Genomic DNA, 20311 nt, shown 5'->3' with positions numbered 1-20311 from the left:
GTTGTGCGACTCCATAACCCAGTATGGCAACATATTATCCAATTTGACCACCTTTATAGCTAGAGGTACGTCCTATATTTCTGAACCTACGCTTTGAACGGACTGTAGAACATTGACAAACTTTTATAAGTTAAAGATAATAATGTGAAAATCATTTGACGAAATCCAAAGCTTTTATTTTAAATAAGAATTAAGATATTATTCAGTCACAAATTTTCAATTGTTTTTTGAATAAGATTATAAATAAGAACAATTTGACTGATAAATTTGTGTTTTTCAATGTGGCAACAATGTAGCAACATAAGCGCCCTTGCGCAATTAATTGACGTGGTAAAAATTGGAACTAAATTACTACGAATCTCGCCTTTGTTTCGCTGCAGTCGTCGTCCGAATTCGAAATCAATATTTTGCGTATTCTATTTGTTACGCCGTCTTTATGCAGCAATGCTATGAAAGATTTCTTTTACATGGCGTATAGTAGTCGCACATAGTGATTTGTTCATTTAATGTAAGATTGGTAACACCATTATGTATTTACTTGTTAGGCCACATAATCAAATGCGTGCCCCCTATATTTTTATCGCAATAAGTGCTTGGTCTGCTCAAATTGTCACACACGTGCAATAATGAATTGCTACACATATTTTTCAACAAATGGATGTTTATTCCTATTTCATGAACTATCGGTATCATTGAATTTCGAAACAACGTTGTTGACTCGGAGCTTAAATTCTCAAAATGGCGGCCGCCATTTTCAGAATTTAAGATCGTACTTAATTTATTGTTGGGTAACTTATCGTTTGTATGAAAAATTTGTATAGTATTTGCATGAACTATTTTCACAGTCATTGTTAATTATAGCTTAACGATGACTTCAATTTATTAACGATTTTTAATTTCAATAGGTAGGTACCTATCTAATCTAACTTAATGGGGATAATGTTAAGGTGGTGGAAATTAATTTACGCTTTTGTATTAATTTACTAAAGTTAATTGAGTTTCTTTTGTTATAAAAATGTCAAGCATAGGTACCTAGTTCCTAGGTATTTCATCATAATTTTTAATATTCAAATGTAAAATGACCTTTTTAAATTGGTAGGTTAGCCGTTAGTCATGTAGACGCGAGTCACTATACGCCAATCAGTATTCAGTATCTAGTCTGTGTTTGTGTGAGTGAACGTTGTACGCGTGACCTCGAAAAAGGAAGGACAAAATAATATCTTGCCGTTCTAGAAGGTTGACGTCATTTATACCGTGGGGACTGGGGGAGGCGAGAGCGCTGCGCACAGCAAATAGCGAGATATTGTGAAATGTGAACGGTCACCCACTGTTTGCATATTATCTGCTCGTATCTAATAATAATTTACTTGAAAGTTGTGGCTATGTACAGTTAGTAGTCTATAATTGACTGCTGCCATATTCATGTTGAATTCAAAACTGCGCATTTTTCTTTGATTTGTGATACTGGAAAAATTCCAATGACAATCGACTTTATTGTTTCGACGAATATTAGGTATAGTATAGAGATATCGACAATAATTTGATCTCGCTTAAAACACGATACCTTAGATCTATGTAGACATAATATTATTACATTATTAATTAATATTGACCAGGTATTGTAAAAAAGGTACCTTCGTCGTTTTAAATCTAGGTATATTTAGTATCGCATAAGTACTTATGTAAATATAGGGCGTCAACCTTCCAAGCGGCATACATGTGTGTGTGAGTATATAATTCAGTAGTGTGATTGTGAATCACAGTGTGGATGAAAATTTCTTTACTATAGTAATTCGATATTATTGTGTTATATTTTTAGGTAACCATTTTGAAAGAATCAATAGGCATTCTTTGTTATCTATTTTATATCAATATCTATTTTAAGCACTTGTCCAACTGTGCAGTGTGCAAGACAAGGCTTATTAAAAAAATCTTCTTAAAATAGTCGGGTTATATGAAAATGGCGATTCACGATTGATGTGCGACGTTGCCAACTATGTGACGTCATGATCACTGAATGTGACTATTTTGCGAAATAACCCACGCTTGATAATAGTTTTAGTTTAATTAATGTTACATTAAAGTTAAAATAATATAAAGTCTGTGGTTTTAAAAATGATGGAAATATGATTTAAACTAAAATTGTCTCCATCTATATCTTTGTATAGTTTGCAAAATAAGAAACATTTTATTGACTGATTTAGGTCATGGTCAACTTTGTTTTCTTTGAAAGTGATCGACTTTATTCGTAATTAATGTTTATCTGAATATCCTTAACCATAGGATCGTTAATGTTTGCTATTTGCATGCACTACATACCTACCTACCATCTATCTATAGGTATCTACCCACTTAGGTACCTACTTATCATTTTCATTATAAAGAGGATGTGTGTTTGTTTGTAAACGATAAACTCTGAAACTACTGAACCCATTTTAATAATTTTTTCACCATTAGATAGCTAGATACACTTTATTCAGAAGTAACATAGGCTATAAAATATTATATGTACAGTTATACGCCACAGGATTAGATGGCAATCGGAATGGGGACGCCCCGCACATCCGCACAGGCCCTGCGCTAACCAGCCCTGCTAGCATAGGCAGTAGATAAAAATTATATCCCCCGATTATCCACTGATGTCATAGAAATCAGTGGATATAATCGGGGATATAATTTTTATCTACTGCCCATGCTAGCCGGACAGGGGTGGGATAGCGTGGGTGACGTGCTGGTGTACCTCCCTCCTACCTACCTACCTCATACCCCGATTGCCACCTCGACTTGCCTCGTACCGGTACAGGTACCGGGCTACCTAATATTATGTACCGCGTACGAAGTCACGTGCAAAAGTGTAGTATTGTTAAAGCTAGTTTGATAAAAATATTATATGCCTAGACAAGAAGTTGTTGATAAACGGTTGTGTGGGTTTCCTCACCTGCAAAGAAAAACATCGTATCTTATTTTTCGTAACTCTACAGGAGTGAATCAAAGATTTTAATAAATCTTATTAATTTCTGTTAAGCCTTCACCAGCCTTAAAAATACCAGCGTAAAAAAGAGCATTTTTTGTTCACTATGAATATGAACTCAAAATCGCTAAAAAGTGAGTAACGATGTTTTTCCTTGCAGGTCACGATTTCACCACTAGTTTTTAGCGCGACTTCGTACGCGTGATAGGTATAATTTTATTTAGGGCACGCAGGAATAATGTAGGTAGAGAGAAATCATTTTCAGTATTAGTATCGGTACCTATTCAACTTTTATCTTCTGGGTGATCAAAGTGGAATCAAATCACTTTATCACCACAAGATTAGCGTAACAGCGGAGCGATTTTTCAAATGTCGTATAATTTTAAGGGTGTCTCGAGTATTAAGGTCCCTTATATTAGGTACTTACCTATAAGAATTTACTAATTTTAAAGGTTTACTATAAGGATCTATTTCAGGGTCTCTTATATACTTAGCTATATCCAAAAAGGGTGTATCAGCCTGTTCACGACCAGTTAGCCGACTCGTAACTTAAGAACAATTAAAACTACGAAAATTAGTATAATAAATGTACATAATATAAGTTTTTTCATAATAAATTGTAATTATAAAATTAAATACGAAACACTGACCACTCCACTGTTCCGTTAATCTTCAGGTGATGTAATTATTATTATTCCCAATGATTTGATTCCCTTTTAGATTGATCTGTTGCGTACTAAAAAAATTATGAGTGATTTGCGTACATGAGCATTGAATGACTTGTAAAAAATAGTCAAATGAAAAGAAATAATATTTTTATAACTAGTATCTTTATTCGCACGAAGTAAACAATTTTTTTTTGTGCAAGATGAAAGTAACCTTCTATTTCATTAATTTTATGCTATCTCAATTTCAGAGACTGTAAAATGGAAGAACCTGCAACTAACATAGAAGACTTGGAAGACGGAGAGATTGAAAGTGATGCTGAGGGTTCCAACGAAGTTCAAAATGAAGTCAAAAATGAAGAAGCAGTTTCGAGGGCTAGTGATGAAAATGTTAATCAGGATAACTCAGAGGTGCAAAATTTTTACTTTTCAAAATCAGGTAAGAAAAAGAAATCTAAATCAAATAAAAACGAACAAAAGTTTAAAGATAAAAATAAAAAAAGTCGTAAATATGTTAAATCAGAAGAAGATTTCGCTAGTAGTGTTGAAAAAGCTATAAGAAAGGCTATGAACAAAACTGATGCTAACGAAGCCCAAGATGAGGAAGATGTTGACGAGCGACGTAAACATAAGAAAAGAAAGAAGTACGATGGAAAGGAAGGTCAAAGTAAAAAACGTAAGAAGCAAGATTTTTCAGATGAAGTGGATGAGAGTGAAATGATGTGCGTTAGGGGAGCCTCCCCAGTACAGAGACAGTCTCCTCAAGAAATTTATCAAGATGAAGATAGAGAATCTTATGAATCGGACAGTAGCCATGACTCCAGAGGCCATTCAACTCATCGACAACGACACAGACCACCTCAGCGTGAAAGAAATAAAAATAAAAATGATAGAAGACGAGGGACTCACCCGAATCAAGACCCTGACGGTGTTTGCTTATATTTTATGCAAGGAAAATGTCATAAAGGTGACGATTGTATTTATTCTCATGACGCTCAACCGCCACGAAAAATGGAATTGTGTAAGTTTTATCTTATGGATTGTTGTGCGAAAAGAGATAAGTGTCTATACATGCATGCAGATTTTCCTTGCAAATATTATCATACTGGACTTCCTTGCATATACAAAGATGAATGTAAATTTGCGCACGGTAAACCTCTTAATGAAGGTCTCAAAAATATTCTCTTAAAGCATATTGAATCTGCGCCTAAGGAAATTTTGGGTGATTTTCCAAGACTAAATAGGGAAGGAGCAATGAAGATGATCCAAACTACACAACTTAAATTAATACAGCAGTTTTCAGATAATACAGATGGTCAAGCGAGGAATATACCTTCACTTTTCGATTTAAATATTTTAAATCCGCAAAATAATTTTGATTCAGGTCAAAATAATCAGTTTAATAGTGAACGACCGAATAAAGTTTCGCCAAAAGTACGTCAATCACGATGGCAGAATGATGATCAAAGTTCAAACTTATCTCCAAATAGTAATACAGGTACCAATAACGTTTTATGTATTAAAAATTTGAATGGGGTTTTAACACCAAGGCAAATTTCGGACCTTACTAAAATGGGCATTGAAAATCTCGATCAACTAGGTCAATTGACTGTATTGCAGCTAAACAGTATTGGTATATCATTAAAACAAATAACTGAAATTCAATTAAATACAATGAGCATTCAGAAATTCGGCTTAATAAATAGTATCGAGCAACAGGCTCCCTTTATAGGAACCAACATACCGAAAGACTTAGACCTACGTGTTCCGCCTGCAGCACCGACATCTAATAGTCAGACTATACCAACTGAATTGCCTGAGCAAGATATTGACATGCGTTTTCTTCCAAACATAACTACTGGCGTAAAAGAAGATTCTTCTAGCAGTAAACCCATAAAAAAGGATACAAGTAGTAAAGATATGATTGATATTGATCAGTATACTAAAGATGCGCTAAAATTTGCCACTAAAGATAAGGAAAATATTGATAATTCGAATGAAGCCGTAGATAAGGAGAAAACTTTGAATGAAGTGAAAGATGTCGACCACCGAGTGCTTTCATTCGTAGAAGCCGATCCAACTTGTCATCAACCTATTACAGAAGAAAATTTATTACATCCTGAAGGCGATACTGACATCCGTTTCCTGCAACCCGAACCCATTTTTAAAAATCCAGAAAAAAGAAACCGTCGTTCTACAACGGATGACGACGAGGATAATAATTTGTTGATTGATGAAAAATGGTATTCAAGCGATGAAGAGAAAGGGAATAAAAAGAAGTCCCCATGTACTTCTCCACAAAAATCATTAATGTCACCACCAGCACCTCATGTCATAGAACCAGCGGCCGTTTTGAGTAAACTCGGAGACCTTTCCAAAATTGACATCAGTGAAGAAGTCACAAAGTTGTTGAATACGATGAAAAACAATTTACAGGATAACAAATTGATTACCAGTGAACCAGCTGAGCAAAACGTTTCAAGAGATCCTCGATCCAGACGATCTCCAGTTCGCACTACTGAAAAAGTTATTAAATCCCCCCCTAGAAAAAAACCTCTTCGAGTTTCAATCTATGAATGTGTAGATGGTGAACCTACTGACGGACGTAGAAGAAGTGATGTAGATTTACGGCAAACAGATTATAAAACTCCAAGCTTTGGTGATACAGACTTGAGACAAAACACAAGTGGTGATATTGATTTGCGTTTAGCTTTACCTTTTAAAGCAATGTCTAATTACACACCGGCGTCGGAGATTAATGGTTCTATTAACAGTCACCCACCGATTCCTTATAAATTAGTACCAGTTCATATTCCACGACCTGATTATACTGATATCAGAAACAGTACTGCAAAATCTCAAGCCTTAACGGATCCTAGGCTAAGAAAAGTCTTTAGGCTATCAGTAGAAGAATCCAATAGTGATAGTGAGAAACCTACTAAAAATGTTAACACTGGTCCACGAATAGATCCCCGTAGAAAACCGAAAGAAATCGTGGGTCAAATTGAAAATTCCCATCTAGAACAGAAATGCACTACGTTAGAGTTACAAACAATTTTGCAAAATTCTCTTTGGTACAAGGAATTAAGCTCGACGCATAAAATTTTTGTTAACCAAAACTTAGCGCCCATAACTCAAATGATAAAACAGTATCAGCAAGAACAAATGCCTGGTAAAAAATTTGATGTAACACCGATCCAAAATAATACCGTATTATGTAGTATTTTTAACAATTTAGGTATTACACTGGGAGAAAATGGTGAGTTTTCATATATACCAAAACCCAAAGAGGCTTTATTAAAAACCCCAACAAATTTCAATCAAAATACAAACCCGTTTTCCAGTATGCCAGGACCTCCGAGCTCAATGGAAGGTAACATGAATATGATGAACATGCAATCAATGGGTGGGATGAATTCTATGAATCATTTACACAATTTCAATCCGGGCTTACCTGATCCAAGAGGCGGTCCTACTCCGGGACTTTTAGGTATAGCACCGAACATACCTCATAATTACAATAACAACAATAAATTTGGAGGTCCTCCCAATTTCGGAAATATGGGATTTAACGGTCCTCAAGGTGATTTCAATTATATGGAAGGTGATGCGAACTTTCAAAGATTTCCTAGTAGAGGTGGACACCGCGGTCGTGGAAACGATCGATGGAATCGCGGTGGTTCTGGAAGAGGTCACAGGGACCGAAAAAATTTCAATGAACGTGGCAATTGGAAAAATGATAGACATTAACTATTGTAAATATATATAAATTAGTGTACTACATAATACCCTTCCACATATTACAAAATGTGATCAAGGTGATAATTGTATTAATAATAGACGTATTAAGATTTTTATAATTTATTTTATCCTGATGGAGTAAGATATTCTGTACAAGGTCATAAATATAGGTAGGCAATAGTGTATATATTTTTGAAAGTAAATGGATTAATTAATCAGGTAATAATTATTATAGTTTCTGATAAGGTTAATCATATAAATTAATTAGATTTTTAATAGAAGAAACAAATGAATTGTTAAGTTCATTTTAAAAAGTACTCATTATACGAGCCAAATGTTTTAAGACTGAGTGCAGGTTTATAATCAAGTTTTTATGTTTATAATAATTTTAATTATATTTTATGATGATCAAACTATCATGAACTTGGTGATAATCATCTTGCATACATAAAATACATTTTGAGGTATAGTTCCGTCTTATAAAAAGGATAGCAATAAGTTGTAGGATTGCAATTAACTTAATTTAGAGAAATCAAGCTAAGGTGTCCTAATCGAAAGCAATATGATCCGTAACATTAATTTTAAAACGTTTTTGTAGATATAGAAACACTTGGCTTCCGGTCTTTTTGAAAATATGTAATGTAAAAGTTGTATAAAGATTAAAGCCTACTCAACGGCTTAAACTTAAAATAAATATATCTTTAATACATTAACAGACTGTCTTAATTTGCAACTTTTCTAACCTCTACTTTCAGTTATAGCGGCAAACTTGCACCTTTTCCATTTAAAGGAAAGTGAAATCATAACAACAGAAATTAATGTTACAGACGAAAAAATGAATGGATGTTTTTCAGATATCACGTATGTTGAAACTCTGGCGAGGTGAGTATTTTGAAATACCGGTAAGAACAATTACTTACTGGAATAAAACGTGATAAATTACATGACATTGACTTTATTTATTGCCTGTAATATGGAAATGACGTAATTGGAAAAGTCGATTTTTAAGCGATTCCCCCCTGTTTTCAAATTAACAGCCACTTGCGACACTTTGGAAAATGTGGGAGCTGCAAGAAATAAGAGCTAGATTAATAAATCGTAATTTTCAAACAAAAATATTATCCAAAGAATGTCTTCTTTTAGACGTACCTAATACTTTTTCGCAACTTTACCAGTGCAATGGTTACTTATATAATCAAATAATATGCATAAAATTTATTTTGATTAAAATTACTGTTCTAATATTTTTTTTTTGTAGTAGCCACAGGATAGGAATGATATTCCTTAGACGAAAAGTAACTTATTTTTACACAAGTGTAAATTAAAAATTTATAACACCCCCAACACGTGAAGGTTACAGTAACTAGAAAAGAGCTGAAAATTTTCAAACGGCTGAACCGTTTTCTTGGATTATAGCTAAGAACACTCTCGATCAAGCCACCTTTCAAACAAAAAAAAAAAAATTAATTAAAATCGATTCATTAATTTAGGAGCTATGATGCCATAGACAGATACACACGTCAAACTTATAACACCCCTCTTTTTGAGTCGGGGGTTAAAAATACATAAGAGACACGATTCAAATTTCAAATATTAAAACTTGATCAATTAAATTGCGAGATTATAGCAAATAAAATAGGACATTCTTATTGGATGAATTTTTAATACTTAACAAGTAGATACTTACACAAACTTAATGATTCCAAGTCTTCTTGATCGTCTTCGCAATTGTAGAATAGTACGCATTGCTTAGCTGACAACTTCGCCTGGCTTGCAAAATAATTATACAGTAGTTCCATCTCTCTTGCTGCTGCATTGACAGTGTTGGGCGAACAGACTAATATGACGCCCTGGACACCGAGACGAAGGGCTGGCCAACAAGACTCGAACCTGATAGTCAAAGTTATTAAATAGATCTAGGCATAGGTACCTATTCACTAAAGATATTTTTCTGTTTGTTTGTAGTTGATAAACTCTGAAACTACTGAACCGATTTTAATAATTCTTACACCATTAAAATGCTACTTTATCCAGAAGTAACTACTATCAATTGCATAGGTATTATGTACCGCGGACGAAGTGGCGGGCAAAAGTGAATACTTAAATGTGTTGGTGTCTGGTGAGACCAAATTACAAACGAGTAAGGACGTCATGTAACAAGTTTTCAAAAATAAATCCCCGACTGCGATTCACACTGCATCTTTTTCAGCCCGCACATTAGGCGCATAAAATCCGCCACAATGAAACACGCGTCATCAAGACAGAGTCTAATGACGTACTATCATTTATCAAAATTGGTTGAGCCGTCGAGTAGTTAGTAGAGTACGAACGGACTTAAGAAAAGACATACATGCTAGGTCAAACACGTAACCCTCAATTTGGGCTTCGCCGCAGTCGGGTAAAAAGAGTAAGTGTGTAGGTATTTTGCAATGAGACCGATCCGTGTGCTACTAAGTTATTGAGTGGTTGTGATAAAAGTTCTTTAGATATTTTATAGATAGGACTAGCCCGCGACTTCGGTCTGCGTGGACTACACAAATTTCAAACCCATATTATACCTCCATAGGGATGTAATTTGCAAAAATCCTTAGCGAATGTCTACGTCATATCATAATAGCTAACTGCATGCCTCAGCCCGATCCGTCCAGTAGTTTGAGCTGTGCGTCGATAAACCAGTCAGTCAGTCAGACAGTTTTTCGATTTTTAAGCATATAGAGAAGAAGAAGAAGATTAGTGGTAACAAGTGTAAATTAAAAATTTATAACACCCCCGACGATCCAAAGTAATCTGAGTTTTCCAAACATCATTTTGAAATAAATAATTATGTATTTAGGCAACGTCCATCTTGACAGCTTGACATTTGTCTATTGACATAATATTATGAACCTAACGGTTATCTAACCTTCTTTTCTACAAGAAAAATAGAAAAGAGCTTATAACTTAAGCGGCTGAACCAATTTTTTTAGATTATAGCTAAGAACACTCGATCAAGCCACCTTTCAAACAAAAAAAAGTAAATTAAAATCGGTTCATTCGTTTAGGCGCTACGATGCCACAGACAGATACACAGATACACACGTCAAACTTATAACACCCCTCTTTTTGGGTCGGGGGTTAAAAAGTTATTTAGAAAAGTTACTCACTTGTGGTCACCACTGCAGTCCCACATTTCAATGTCAACTTTAAATTGTTTGTCGTTGACGTTCAAGTGGGAAAGTTCAAACTCGACAATTCGCACACCTTGCGTTGCTCTGGGTATCCCTATATCTTCCATGTTTGTGGATTCTGATAAATAGTTGGCTATACATGTCTTACCACTCTGAAAAAAAAATTACAGAAAATAGATGGTGCAGACTGGTGTACACAAAATTTTATGTGGTGGTGTTTCCTGAACTTTCCTGGCCGTTGCTAAAAATTCAAGAAATTTCGACGCTCGCGCATTTACATTTTAGCGTTTGATTTCATCATGATTTTCTCATTTGAAACTTTAAAAACCGGCCAAGTGTGAGATGAACCCTGCCAGCGATATGTGCATGTGGGCTTCGCTCTTTTACGGTTCCGTAAATAATAATGATTAATTATTATGAACAATAAATTTTGGGTGTATGAAATATTTTTTTTCCAAGGTAGACATCGCAACAAATCCTGAAAGAAAATTCCAAAAAATGTTTGTTTGTTTTGGTCACAGCTTACAAACCACTTTAGGAATCGTTGTTTTCCTTGGATGAATTTAAATCATCCAAGTTGTTTTCAGTATTTGTTGTTTAAATTTCATATTCCTAACTAGTTTAGTTTTGGAGATAGATCCCGTCACAAAAACTGACAAATTTGACGGCTCCTTTATCACGTATGGCAACTCCCCTGAAAAATAATTTAATTGTATTTTGGTTCTACATAAAATACCGAAATTTCAGGTTTGTTACTCATTTTGTCTACGAGCTATGAGACCTATAGCACGCGGGCAGACGGATAGAGAGCAGAGTGACATTAATAATAATAGGGCTCCGTTTTTGCTCTTTGAGTACTGAACCCTAGAAACAGATCTCAGCCTGGTTTGTGTATGTTATCCTTATGCTATGGACCTGCGCAAACAGCTACCTATGTTTCAACTTTAGATTGGACTACATATCTGCTTATCTTATCATGCTTATTACCCGACTGCGGCAAAGCCAAAAGGAAGGGTTATTTTAAAATCACTGTATGTACTCGTATGTACGTCTACCCCACAGCATACCACCAGGTAGGTATGTTTGCATCAGCGATATTCATGTCTGTATATCGCTTCACAGCCCACTCCTTATTCCCAAAAACTCTTGACTATATGATCTCGAACGAATGGGTTCTGACTTCTGAGCATAGATATGTATTCTGAGAGATGATAATTAGAGCATTAGAGATAGTAAGTGTATAGGTACTAGGTACATTACATCAGAAGGTCCAATTATTAATATTTTCAACTTGTCCAGATGCGGATGCATGACGGTTTTTCAGGTAGGAAAGTAGGTACCTATCTTTAATCTAAATCACTTGCACAAAGAGAAGAATTTACCACGGAAATGTGATTAATATTTGTTTTGATACTCTGTTTTGTTTACATTAAAATTATCCTAGCAACCACTATTATTGATTAGTGACTTCTTGCAATCAAATACATTTTACATAATATACATCGCTGCTTGCAAGTTGCAATATATTATATGTACACAAATAGCTTGATCAATGGTCGTCGCTACGGTCGAAATATAGCGAAGAATCTATGACCTGATATTACAAAAATATCTCTTTGTAAAATATCGAATAATATGAAAGTTATTCTAAATAGCTATGAAGAATGAAGATACGACTTAACGACGGGATTTTTACATAGAGGTCGCTACTTGCCTTTATTACTTGCTATTCTGAACAGTGACATCTTGTAGTAGGTCTTTATATCGTCACTGGTAGAACTCCCTACTCCTCTTGTAAACTTCATGCTGATAACTTTTGGAGTTTGAAAGACAGCGAAAGCTGAATTATTCCGAAATGGTAAAATATAATATGTCCAATAATAATATTAGGTTAGATAAAGTGTGTGGTACCTAAGTGTAAGTAGTTACGGTCTACTTATATTATGAAGATAGTAGATTTTGACTACCTCCCTGGCGTAGTGGTGAGCGCGATGGTCTGATATGTGGAAAGTCGCATGTTCGGTTCCCAATTTTGGAATTCATAATTTCTAAATTATCTTTTGTCTTCGCATTTTGTTCATTAGCATCTGTTGATTTAGCATTCCGGTACGATTCGCTTGTTTTAGGGTTCCGTAAGTCAAAAGAAAAAAAGGAACCCTTTTAGGATCATTTCGTTGTCTGCCTGTCCGTCAAGAAGCCGATGGGGTATCTACTTCCCGTTGACCTAGAATCATTAAATTTGGAAAGTAGGTCTTATAGCACAAATGAAGGGAAATATCCGAAAACCATGAATTTGTGGTAAGGCAAAAAAATTAAAACGGGAACTCACGAAACATTAATTTACTAAATCACATATAGATGGCGCAGTCCGTAATAAAAGTGTTAGCTGTACCCAATGATATTACAATTTTATTATAACATCATTGGCTGTACCTATATTATCTTTCACAATGGTACGGAAGTCGGAACCTTTCGTGTGCGAGTCCGTCTCGCACTTGACTGGTTTTTAGGGTTCCGTAGCTCAAAGGGAAAAACGGAACCCTTATAGAATCACTTTGTTGTCTGTCTGTTTGTCTGTCAGTCCGTCGTGTCTGCCAAGAAAATCGATAGGGCACTTCCCGTTGACCTAGAATCATAATATTTGGCAGGTAGGTAAGTCTTATAGCGCAAGTAAGCATTTGGCCGGTTTTTTAAAGATTGTTATATAGACCTAATAGATAGTTCTCAACAATATTTCATAGGATGTACTACCAAATAATATTAAACACGGCTGCATCTCTCTAGTCCACTTACTGGCTCTCGAGAGGACGGAGACAAGAAACACCAAAAACCCCGAACAAATCAGAGCCTCGAAGAAGGAAACCCTCGCAAGATGGCAAAAAGAGTGAGATGTTTGTAATACTGCAACGAGCGATAGAGATGCTTATTACATTACAAAATAAGTATAAGTTCCTACAGAATAATTCAATAGTCTGAAGTATAAACGCCTTTATTTCCTTGTACACAATAATAATTTCTAGGAGCCTCAATTGAATAATTTCAGTTGCGCCGCGCTAGCTCGCGCGTGTGTAAAGGCCTTTAGTGTTTACCAGTTGCAGTATTAAACTGTGGTACAGTATTTACTGCCACTTTTAGAAGTTACGCCGATGTACCTGTGCAGAAATCTTATTTTTGATGACGTGAAAATGTCTTAGCCAATGCCCAATCATAGAGCGTCCGTCCGCTATTGATTGCAATGCGAGAATTCTCGCTCATAATTCGCGCGTACAAAATAATTATTATAGCGCATTTTGTACGCGCGAATTATAAGTGAAATAGCACGAGTCTCTGTTGTTCTTGTGTTTAAAATCTCGGCGCCAAGCAATAAGGTATATTTCATTGGAGTACATTAAGTTTTAGTTGGCGTTAGGTAATAGGTTGCGCTTTTTTGCGCAAATCCGATGCGACTTATAAAAGTAATAGGTACCTTGTGCTGAATAGTAGTTACATTCCTATAGTACTTAACTATTTACTTCGGTATTATGCGTTTGATTAGGCACTCTTATGTTTACCTACACTCGGCGTAATTTTTTTTATGTAGCAACATCTAATCGTCTTATACCAGAAGCATCTCGTTTAGTTATAGGTACGTTATGTTTAAATTATAACAGAGTATTACAACCAGTTTCAAATTGCAATCTCTGCATCGCAAATGTCAACGACCTACCATGTCTAACTCTGAGAAATATGTGAATATAGGTAAGTACTGTACATAACACTGAAATGGGCATAAACAAGTGCACTGGAAGTGGAAGACTGGAACATACTAAAAGTTAAGTAGGTATTTTTATTTTAGAGCCGATTCGAAGCACCTCACCGAGCGTACCGGGAATTAAAATTGACACTTTGTATCAAATGGTCCATGTTGATCAAATTATTATGTTGAATTTATTTCAGAGTATGTTCACATGACACTCACAGTTATTATCAGCGCTAAAATGGCGAAAATTAAGTTGCTTCAAAAACAGGTTGGCAATCGTAAGTCCAGCGTTATTAGTTGAGGTCTCAGGTACACAAGTGAAGCAAACGTAAACAGCTCACATGAATTCACTAAACTTATTCATCCGTCATCATCATAACTTGACATGAGTATAATTTATAACCGACTTAAAAAGGGAGAAGGTTCTCAATTCGACTGTGTTCTTTTGTGTGTTTGTTACACGATTCCTCCGTCAATTATTGTGAATTGATTTTGTTGAATGTTGATTCTTTTATCTTCGATAGGTCACATTTCAGAGGTGGCGTGAGGCGTCACGAGATCTGTGGCAGGTAATTTTATTTGGTGTTGGACGTTGTCTGTAAGGATTTTGTGTAAACATTGTTTAGATGTTTTTGTGTAGTAGATAGGTACCTACCTATATGGGTAGATAGATAGATAGAAAACTTTATTACACACAAAACATAAAATAACCAAGACAAAACAAAGACGGTCTTATAGGTAGTGAAAAATACGCGAAGATGCGGCTTTACTCTCCGGAAGCAAATGCTAAACCATAAAAGGAAGTTAAAATAACTGTTCCTCCTAGACAGGTCTAGAACTGGAAATGTTGTTAACCGTTTACGGTTTATTTACAGTGTTTTTTTTTAACTGGGGAAATCCAAAACCATAGGACATACCTACAGGGAAACTGTCTTAGGAACTTTTAGATCTTTTAAGTCAAAACCATTTTGCATAGTAAATTTTTTGGCAACGCGTGAGTTGTCTATAAAAACCGGCCACGTGCGAGTCAGACTCGCGCACCGAGGGGTCCGTACTCGTGTATTTTTTTTCCGACATTTTGCACGATAAATCAAAAACTATTATGCATAAAATAAATAAAAAAATTACACATTTTTCCTTTACTTGTACTAATATAAGACCTACCTACCTGCCAAATTTCATGATTATAGGTCAACGGGAACTAGGTACCCTACAAGTTTTCTTGACAGACACGGCAGACGATCAGAAACATAGATAGACACAACAGAGTAAACATATAAGGATTCCGTTTTTCCTTTTGAGGTACGGAACCCTAAAAATAAATAAAACTGTTAATTTTTTTTAAATTGTCATTGTCTTTTAAGTAAATGTTTTGATCACTGTTCAGTCTGAGGTCTGGATACGCCATAACAGAAACAATTTTGTATTGCACACATGCAACACATATCTACGAGTATAACTGCAGCCTATAACACACAACGCGTGGGCGGCCGGGAAGTGCGATGCGACTTGACGCGTGCGCAGAGTAGAGAATTAATAAATTAACTGGGGCCTAGTGAAACAAAAGTAAAAGAGTTATACTTTTGATTCACTAGGCCCCAGTGTTCTTCTTCTTTTGCTTTGGGGCTATGCAGGTTCTTGTATACCCCGTATCACTTCCATTTCAATCTCCCTATTTTTCGTGGGCCTCCAACTCTTATTAAAGAGCTTCCAACTGAATTTCAGCTGGATTAGGGATTTGACTAAAAAGGATTTTAGAAGATTTTGGAGGCCCCGTAGAATTAGAGGCCCAAGGCCTACTATGAATCGAGTGGCGGCACATCAGGCGGTTAAGGTTTAATTTGAACAAAAAATGCAACGTGGGTTGCACAAGACAATACTTATTCGCTACAAAAACCATACATTATGCAAATCCATAAAATTTTTTTTTCGCGATCTACAAGCAACTCCATTGAACATTGAACATAAAAATTACTAATGCACTGCAATGTAAGTAGAGTATTTATTTATATTTCAAATATGAAATTCCTCGTGAGTGCAACTGCATAATAAAAGGATATTCTCGTTTATTGCTATTCGAAAGGCTGCCCACTATCTGTCCTATAAATCAAGCAAGCATCCGGGTTCGTCGCGCTATCCAGCTTGTAGTACTTTCAGCTATACCATATAGGTATAACCTAGGTGTCCTAACGCTGTTCCTAGGTCATCGACCGCCTCCAGCCTCGGAGGCTAGATTCGCAGGATACGATAAACTTCAATAGTGCATTGGTTGCATACAGTACACTACCTTGTCTTAAGTTGTTAGACGGCAGGAAATTCAATATTCAGATACAAATAATTTCCGTAAGGCGCTCGTTACTTTCTTGTACCTTAACTTAGAAAATATATTTAGAGTTACTTGCCTGCTTATAATAATTTTAATTTTGCACTCTTTTAAGAAAGGAACTCATTTTGCTTTGGCCTTATTGGTTCGGTGATAGATGCTAATCAATCTGAATTGTATAGTTTATTCATAGCTCAGAATACATATAGGTAGGTACTGGGTAGGTACATAATTTTACACGGACATTCGTATTGAAGTCGCTTAGTAATTAATAAGTGACTTATAAGTGTGTAAAATTAATGTTCTTAATAATTAAATTAAATAAAACTCACTTCTCTGTTGTTTGAAAATCGTTCTTAGGATACCAAATAGGTACTTTGGGCGCGAGATTTTTATTTATATTAGTTATCGGTTTAGAACTTGTTTAGAAACAGGATTACTCAGCTAAAAAACAGAGTACCTACCTATTTTGCACAGAAATCCATTTTTGAGCCTTTTTTGTGTAATACCGAATTCGCCAGAAGTCGTCGGGTCCGGTAGGTAACAAAATGACGCCGGATCTCGGATTGCAATCCCTATTGCGGCTGTAACTCCGACAGGTAACAATAAAAATTAACAGCATGTATCTACTGACGTCGTTCCAAGCAGTAAAGTAAACTTCGATGGCACCACTTTACGGCTAATAAATAGCCATTTGTGCTAGGAACAAAACCTAGGTAAATTGAATAGAAAGATTACCGAAAAAACATAGTTACATCATACAAATGAGTACGTAGGTACCTACCTAAAATAGTGTTTAGTTAGCTAGGAACTATGTTACATTTAGGTATTATTTACTCAACCAAATAACCAATTTTTTACTCAATCGTCACATTATGTATTTATCATATTATGTATTATGTATTTGCGGTTATACTGGTTTGAGATTTCTCGTACAATAGTGCGGAACCACCGATTTATGCCTTAGTATATTTGAGTTCTGTGTGCGGAACCTTTCGTGTGCGATTCCTATTCGCACTTGACCACTTTTATGCTGGAAAATTATCTTAAATTATCCCACGGGATTTTTTTAAGACCTAAGTAAATGAAGTCGCGGGCATCATTAATTGTAATAAGTTAGCATTGCAGAACGTTGATTTGTAATAAGCTACAAAAAACACGTCAAAACATAGCATGATGAGTAAGTAACTTATTTATCATACTGCTGGACTATCTTTTTTACATCCCACATTGCCTTTATTTCTGTATTGGCAAGGTTAAAATATTATTAATTTTGAATTCAAGTAATTCAAATACATATAAGATATATGGTTTCGCTAAAGACATGTTGAAGATAACCATGACTTACAATGTGTCAATACGACCATACTTAATTTTAGTTCTGAGTGGCAGGTACCTTGTCCACGATACATACATTTTCAGTTCAACTGTACTTATCTAAACCTTTTTTGAGTTTCCGAGCTAAAAGCTTAATGCAAAAAACTTAAAAATAAACCGAACTGGTTTTTCTGGGAACACAGACTAGTCGTCTTAGTGGTCTGTGTCTAGGAACCACCACACAATAAAAGTTGTTTTATAAAAATAATTAAAAACACGATTGCCCTGCCAAAAAACGAGCTAAATGCTAAAAAAAAACACATTTGAAAATGGTATAAATTTTTTTTTCAATAAAATTATAGCCAGAGTCACTCAGGATGATGTAAGGACACTTCCAAATCTGTCCAGGCGTTTAGACGTTTTGGTGGTATAAAGAAGTAGATACATGAACGCTGAAAACATTACACTTACCTATATTTTCGGACAGTTGTGTAATTAAGCTTAATTGAGAATCAGTGTTTCCTTATCTTGTTAATGTCTGGGGTTGTACCAGTATAGCGGTTAACTTGCTAATTGCGCGTTTAAACGGTTAATCCCGATTCCCGGCCATAAACAAACATCGCAAATTGAATGCGAGTAGCAATTCAAGTCCAATTACTATTTTATCGTTTATCTCCAATGAGTGTTTCATTTTCACGTGCATTGCAATAAAATTGTCGCATTGTATAGGTTACTGGGTAATTGATTAATGTAGCATCGATACGGCCTTATCGCGGATCGCAGCGTACGCACAATGTCCAATAAAGTAGGCGATTTTATCAGATGCTGTAAATGAATCAGTGCAGGAGGGTTGCGGTTCGGGGAACTTAACATGCGACTACCTTTGCGTGGTTTATTTTGTTCTATGCATTTGCGTATTGAAGTAAGCAACATTCTAAAAATGAAAATATTTTATTTTCTTATACAATCAACGATTATGTAAATGACAAAAAAACATGGGTTTGACTCGTTCCAGCGATGCGCGGGGCTGCAATTGCTTGTATAGTATGTCATAATAATTATGTATTGTAAATTGAACACTTGAAAAGAGCAACCGCCGAGTTTCTTGCTAGTTCTTCTCGGTAGGAACGTCATTCCGAACCAGTGGTAAATTTTTTTGACGATTCAAAAGCACTAAATAGCAGAAGACGAGTAAAAGTTTACTTGAATAAGCATGTCTTGTTCTTTCGATTAGATCTGCGCTGTTGGGTTTCCCAAAGATTCTCACTTCATATGTTGTAGTTTTGTAATAGAGAAAAAGTCATAAAGAAAGTTGCTACAGGCTTAGGTTACGCGAAAGATTTCTATTACTGAGGCCAATTTCAAGCAAAATTTATAAAAAGATGCATCCTGACTGACTGATCTATTAACGCACAGCCTAAACAGTTGGGTGACTTGAAACTAGAAATTTTGACCTTTTATTACGTGGTGGACGCTCACTAAAAATATTCCTATAAAATAGGTACCAAGCTACCTAGTTGGGCTTTTAGGCAAAGATAAAGACGTACTTTACGTGTTTCATTATTTTCGGATATTCCATCCCCTTACTGATTTTCAAAAAATCCACTAGTTAGCTAGTTGTTTATCCATCTTTGAAAGGAACCCTTCCAATCAGATAGTGTTTAGTGATAGAGCCGGGTGATTTTCCAGCAGACTGATAATATTATGTACTTATATTAACTAATAATACTAATAAGTATATTATAGCTACCTCTGTATGTGTACCAAGTCATTGATATTTAGGAAGAATAAAAGTAGAATACGATTACCCAGTAAATTACCAAGTAAATGACAGTGAAGGACATCATAATATTTGAATTTCCACTGGTTCAACATGTTATTCAAGTTGATTACTGGGTATTTTGTTGTAAAATCAGTATTCGACGTATTTGTTCATGCAAATATGGTGATAAAAAGGCGATTCGGACAGTATTTCAGTGAAGTGTCTCAGATAAAGGGCGTGTAAAAAGTAATCCAAAGGCAAGGTAACAGCTGTTTACGAGTCTCGATGACGCCACATTGGCGAATTCCTATTCAATGATAATTTCAGATTTAGCTCATGAATTGCATACATTACTGTTTCCTGTCAGCATTCGAGAGCGCTGCGTCGAATTAGTGCGGTCACAGACATCCATACGCGAAAGTGTGTCTGTTTGTCTGTCTGCTAGCTTTTCACGGTCCAACAGTTTAACCAATTTTGATGAAATTTGGTACAGAGTAAGATTACATCCCGGGGAAGGACATAGGCTACTGCTTATCCCGGAAAGGGAAAGAGTTCCCACGGGATTTGTATGGGCCCATCCGTTTAAACGATTTATATGAAAATTCGTGCAGAGGCAGCTTGCGTCC

General features: G+C 35.6%; 2 protein-coding genes across 10 annotated transcripts; one reads left to right on the top strand and one right to left on the bottom strand.

The window, feature by feature from the left end:
- Nucleotides 1-342: 342 nt before the first annotated feature.
- Nucleotides 343-8090, top strand: LOC123872482 (protein suppressor of sable). Of its 5 annotated transcripts, none has more exons than XM_045916773.1 (2): nucleotides 343-508; nucleotides 3888-8090. In XM_045916773.1, exon 2 carries the CDS (start codon nucleotides 3898-3900, stop codon nucleotides 7384-7386), a length of 3489 nt encoding a protein of 1162 aa, XP_045772729.1. In that variant the 5' UTR covers nucleotides 343-508; nucleotides 3888-3897; the 3' UTR covers nucleotides 7387-8090. The 5 variants fall into 5 exon arrangements, with proteins under 5 accessions (XP_045772729.1, XP_045772731.1, XP_045772727.1 ...); XM_045916775.1 differs by lacking the exon at nucleotides 343-508 and adding an exon at nucleotides 854-1236; XM_045916771.1 differs by lacking the exon at nucleotides 343-508 and adding an exon at nucleotides 1243-1513.
- Nucleotides 7584-12144, bottom strand: LOC123872492 (intraflagellar transport protein 22 homolog). 5 transcript variants are annotated; one of them, XM_045916793.1, is made up of 4 exons: nucleotides 11927-12144; nucleotides 10521-10696; nucleotides 9065-9267; nucleotides 7584-8444 (listed from the first exon to the last, which is right to left on the bottom strand). In XM_045916793.1, the coding sequence occupies exons 2-4, from the start codon at nucleotides 10649-10651 to the stop codon at nucleotides 8317-8319; spliced, it is 462 nt and encodes a 153-aa protein (XP_045772749.1). In that variant the 5' UTR covers nucleotides 10652-10696; nucleotides 11927-12144; the 3' UTR covers nucleotides 7584-8316. The 5 variants fall into 5 exon arrangements, with proteins under 5 accessions (XP_045772749.1, XP_045772748.1, XP_045772750.1 ...); XM_045916792.1 differs by having other exon boundaries at nucleotides 11805-12142; XM_045916794.1 differs by lacking the exon at nucleotides 11927-12144 and adding an exon at nucleotides 11800-11868.
- Nucleotides 12145-20311: the final 8167 nt, after the last annotated feature.

The sequence above is a fragment of the Maniola jurtina genome, chromosome 15 (genome assembly GCF_905333055.1).
Source record: "Maniola jurtina chromosome 15, ilManJurt1.1, whole genome shotgun sequence".
Lineage (NCBI taxonomy): Eukaryota > Metazoa > Arthropoda > Insecta > Lepidoptera > Nymphalidae > Maniola > Maniola jurtina.
Note: the sequence above shows the minus strand (reverse complement) of the source record. Positions and strands in the feature narration are given on the sequence as shown.

Excerpts from the sequence above, each read along its gene's own strand:
- LOC123872482 (XM_045916771.1), top strand. The coding sequence starts at position 1,479 with ATGACAATCGACTTTATTGTTTCGACGAATATTAG. Across the intron at positions 1,514-3,887 it reads ATTGTTTCGACGAATATTAG|AGACTGTAAAATGGAAGAAC; the intron begins GTATAGTATAGA and ends TCTCAATTTCAG.
- LOC123872492 (XM_045916792.1), bottom strand. The coding sequence starts at position 11,855 with ATGCATCCGCATCTGGACAAGTTGAAAATATTAATAATTGGACCTTCT. Across the intron at positions 10,697-11,804 it reads TAATAATTGGACCTTCTGAT|AGTGGTAAGACATGTATAGC; the intron begins GTAATGTACCTA and ends TTTTTTTTTCAG. Across the intron at positions 8,445-9,064 it reads CTTGGAATCATTAAGTTTGT|CTCCCACATTTTCCAAAGTG; the intron begins GTAAGTATCTAC and ends TATTTCTTGCAG.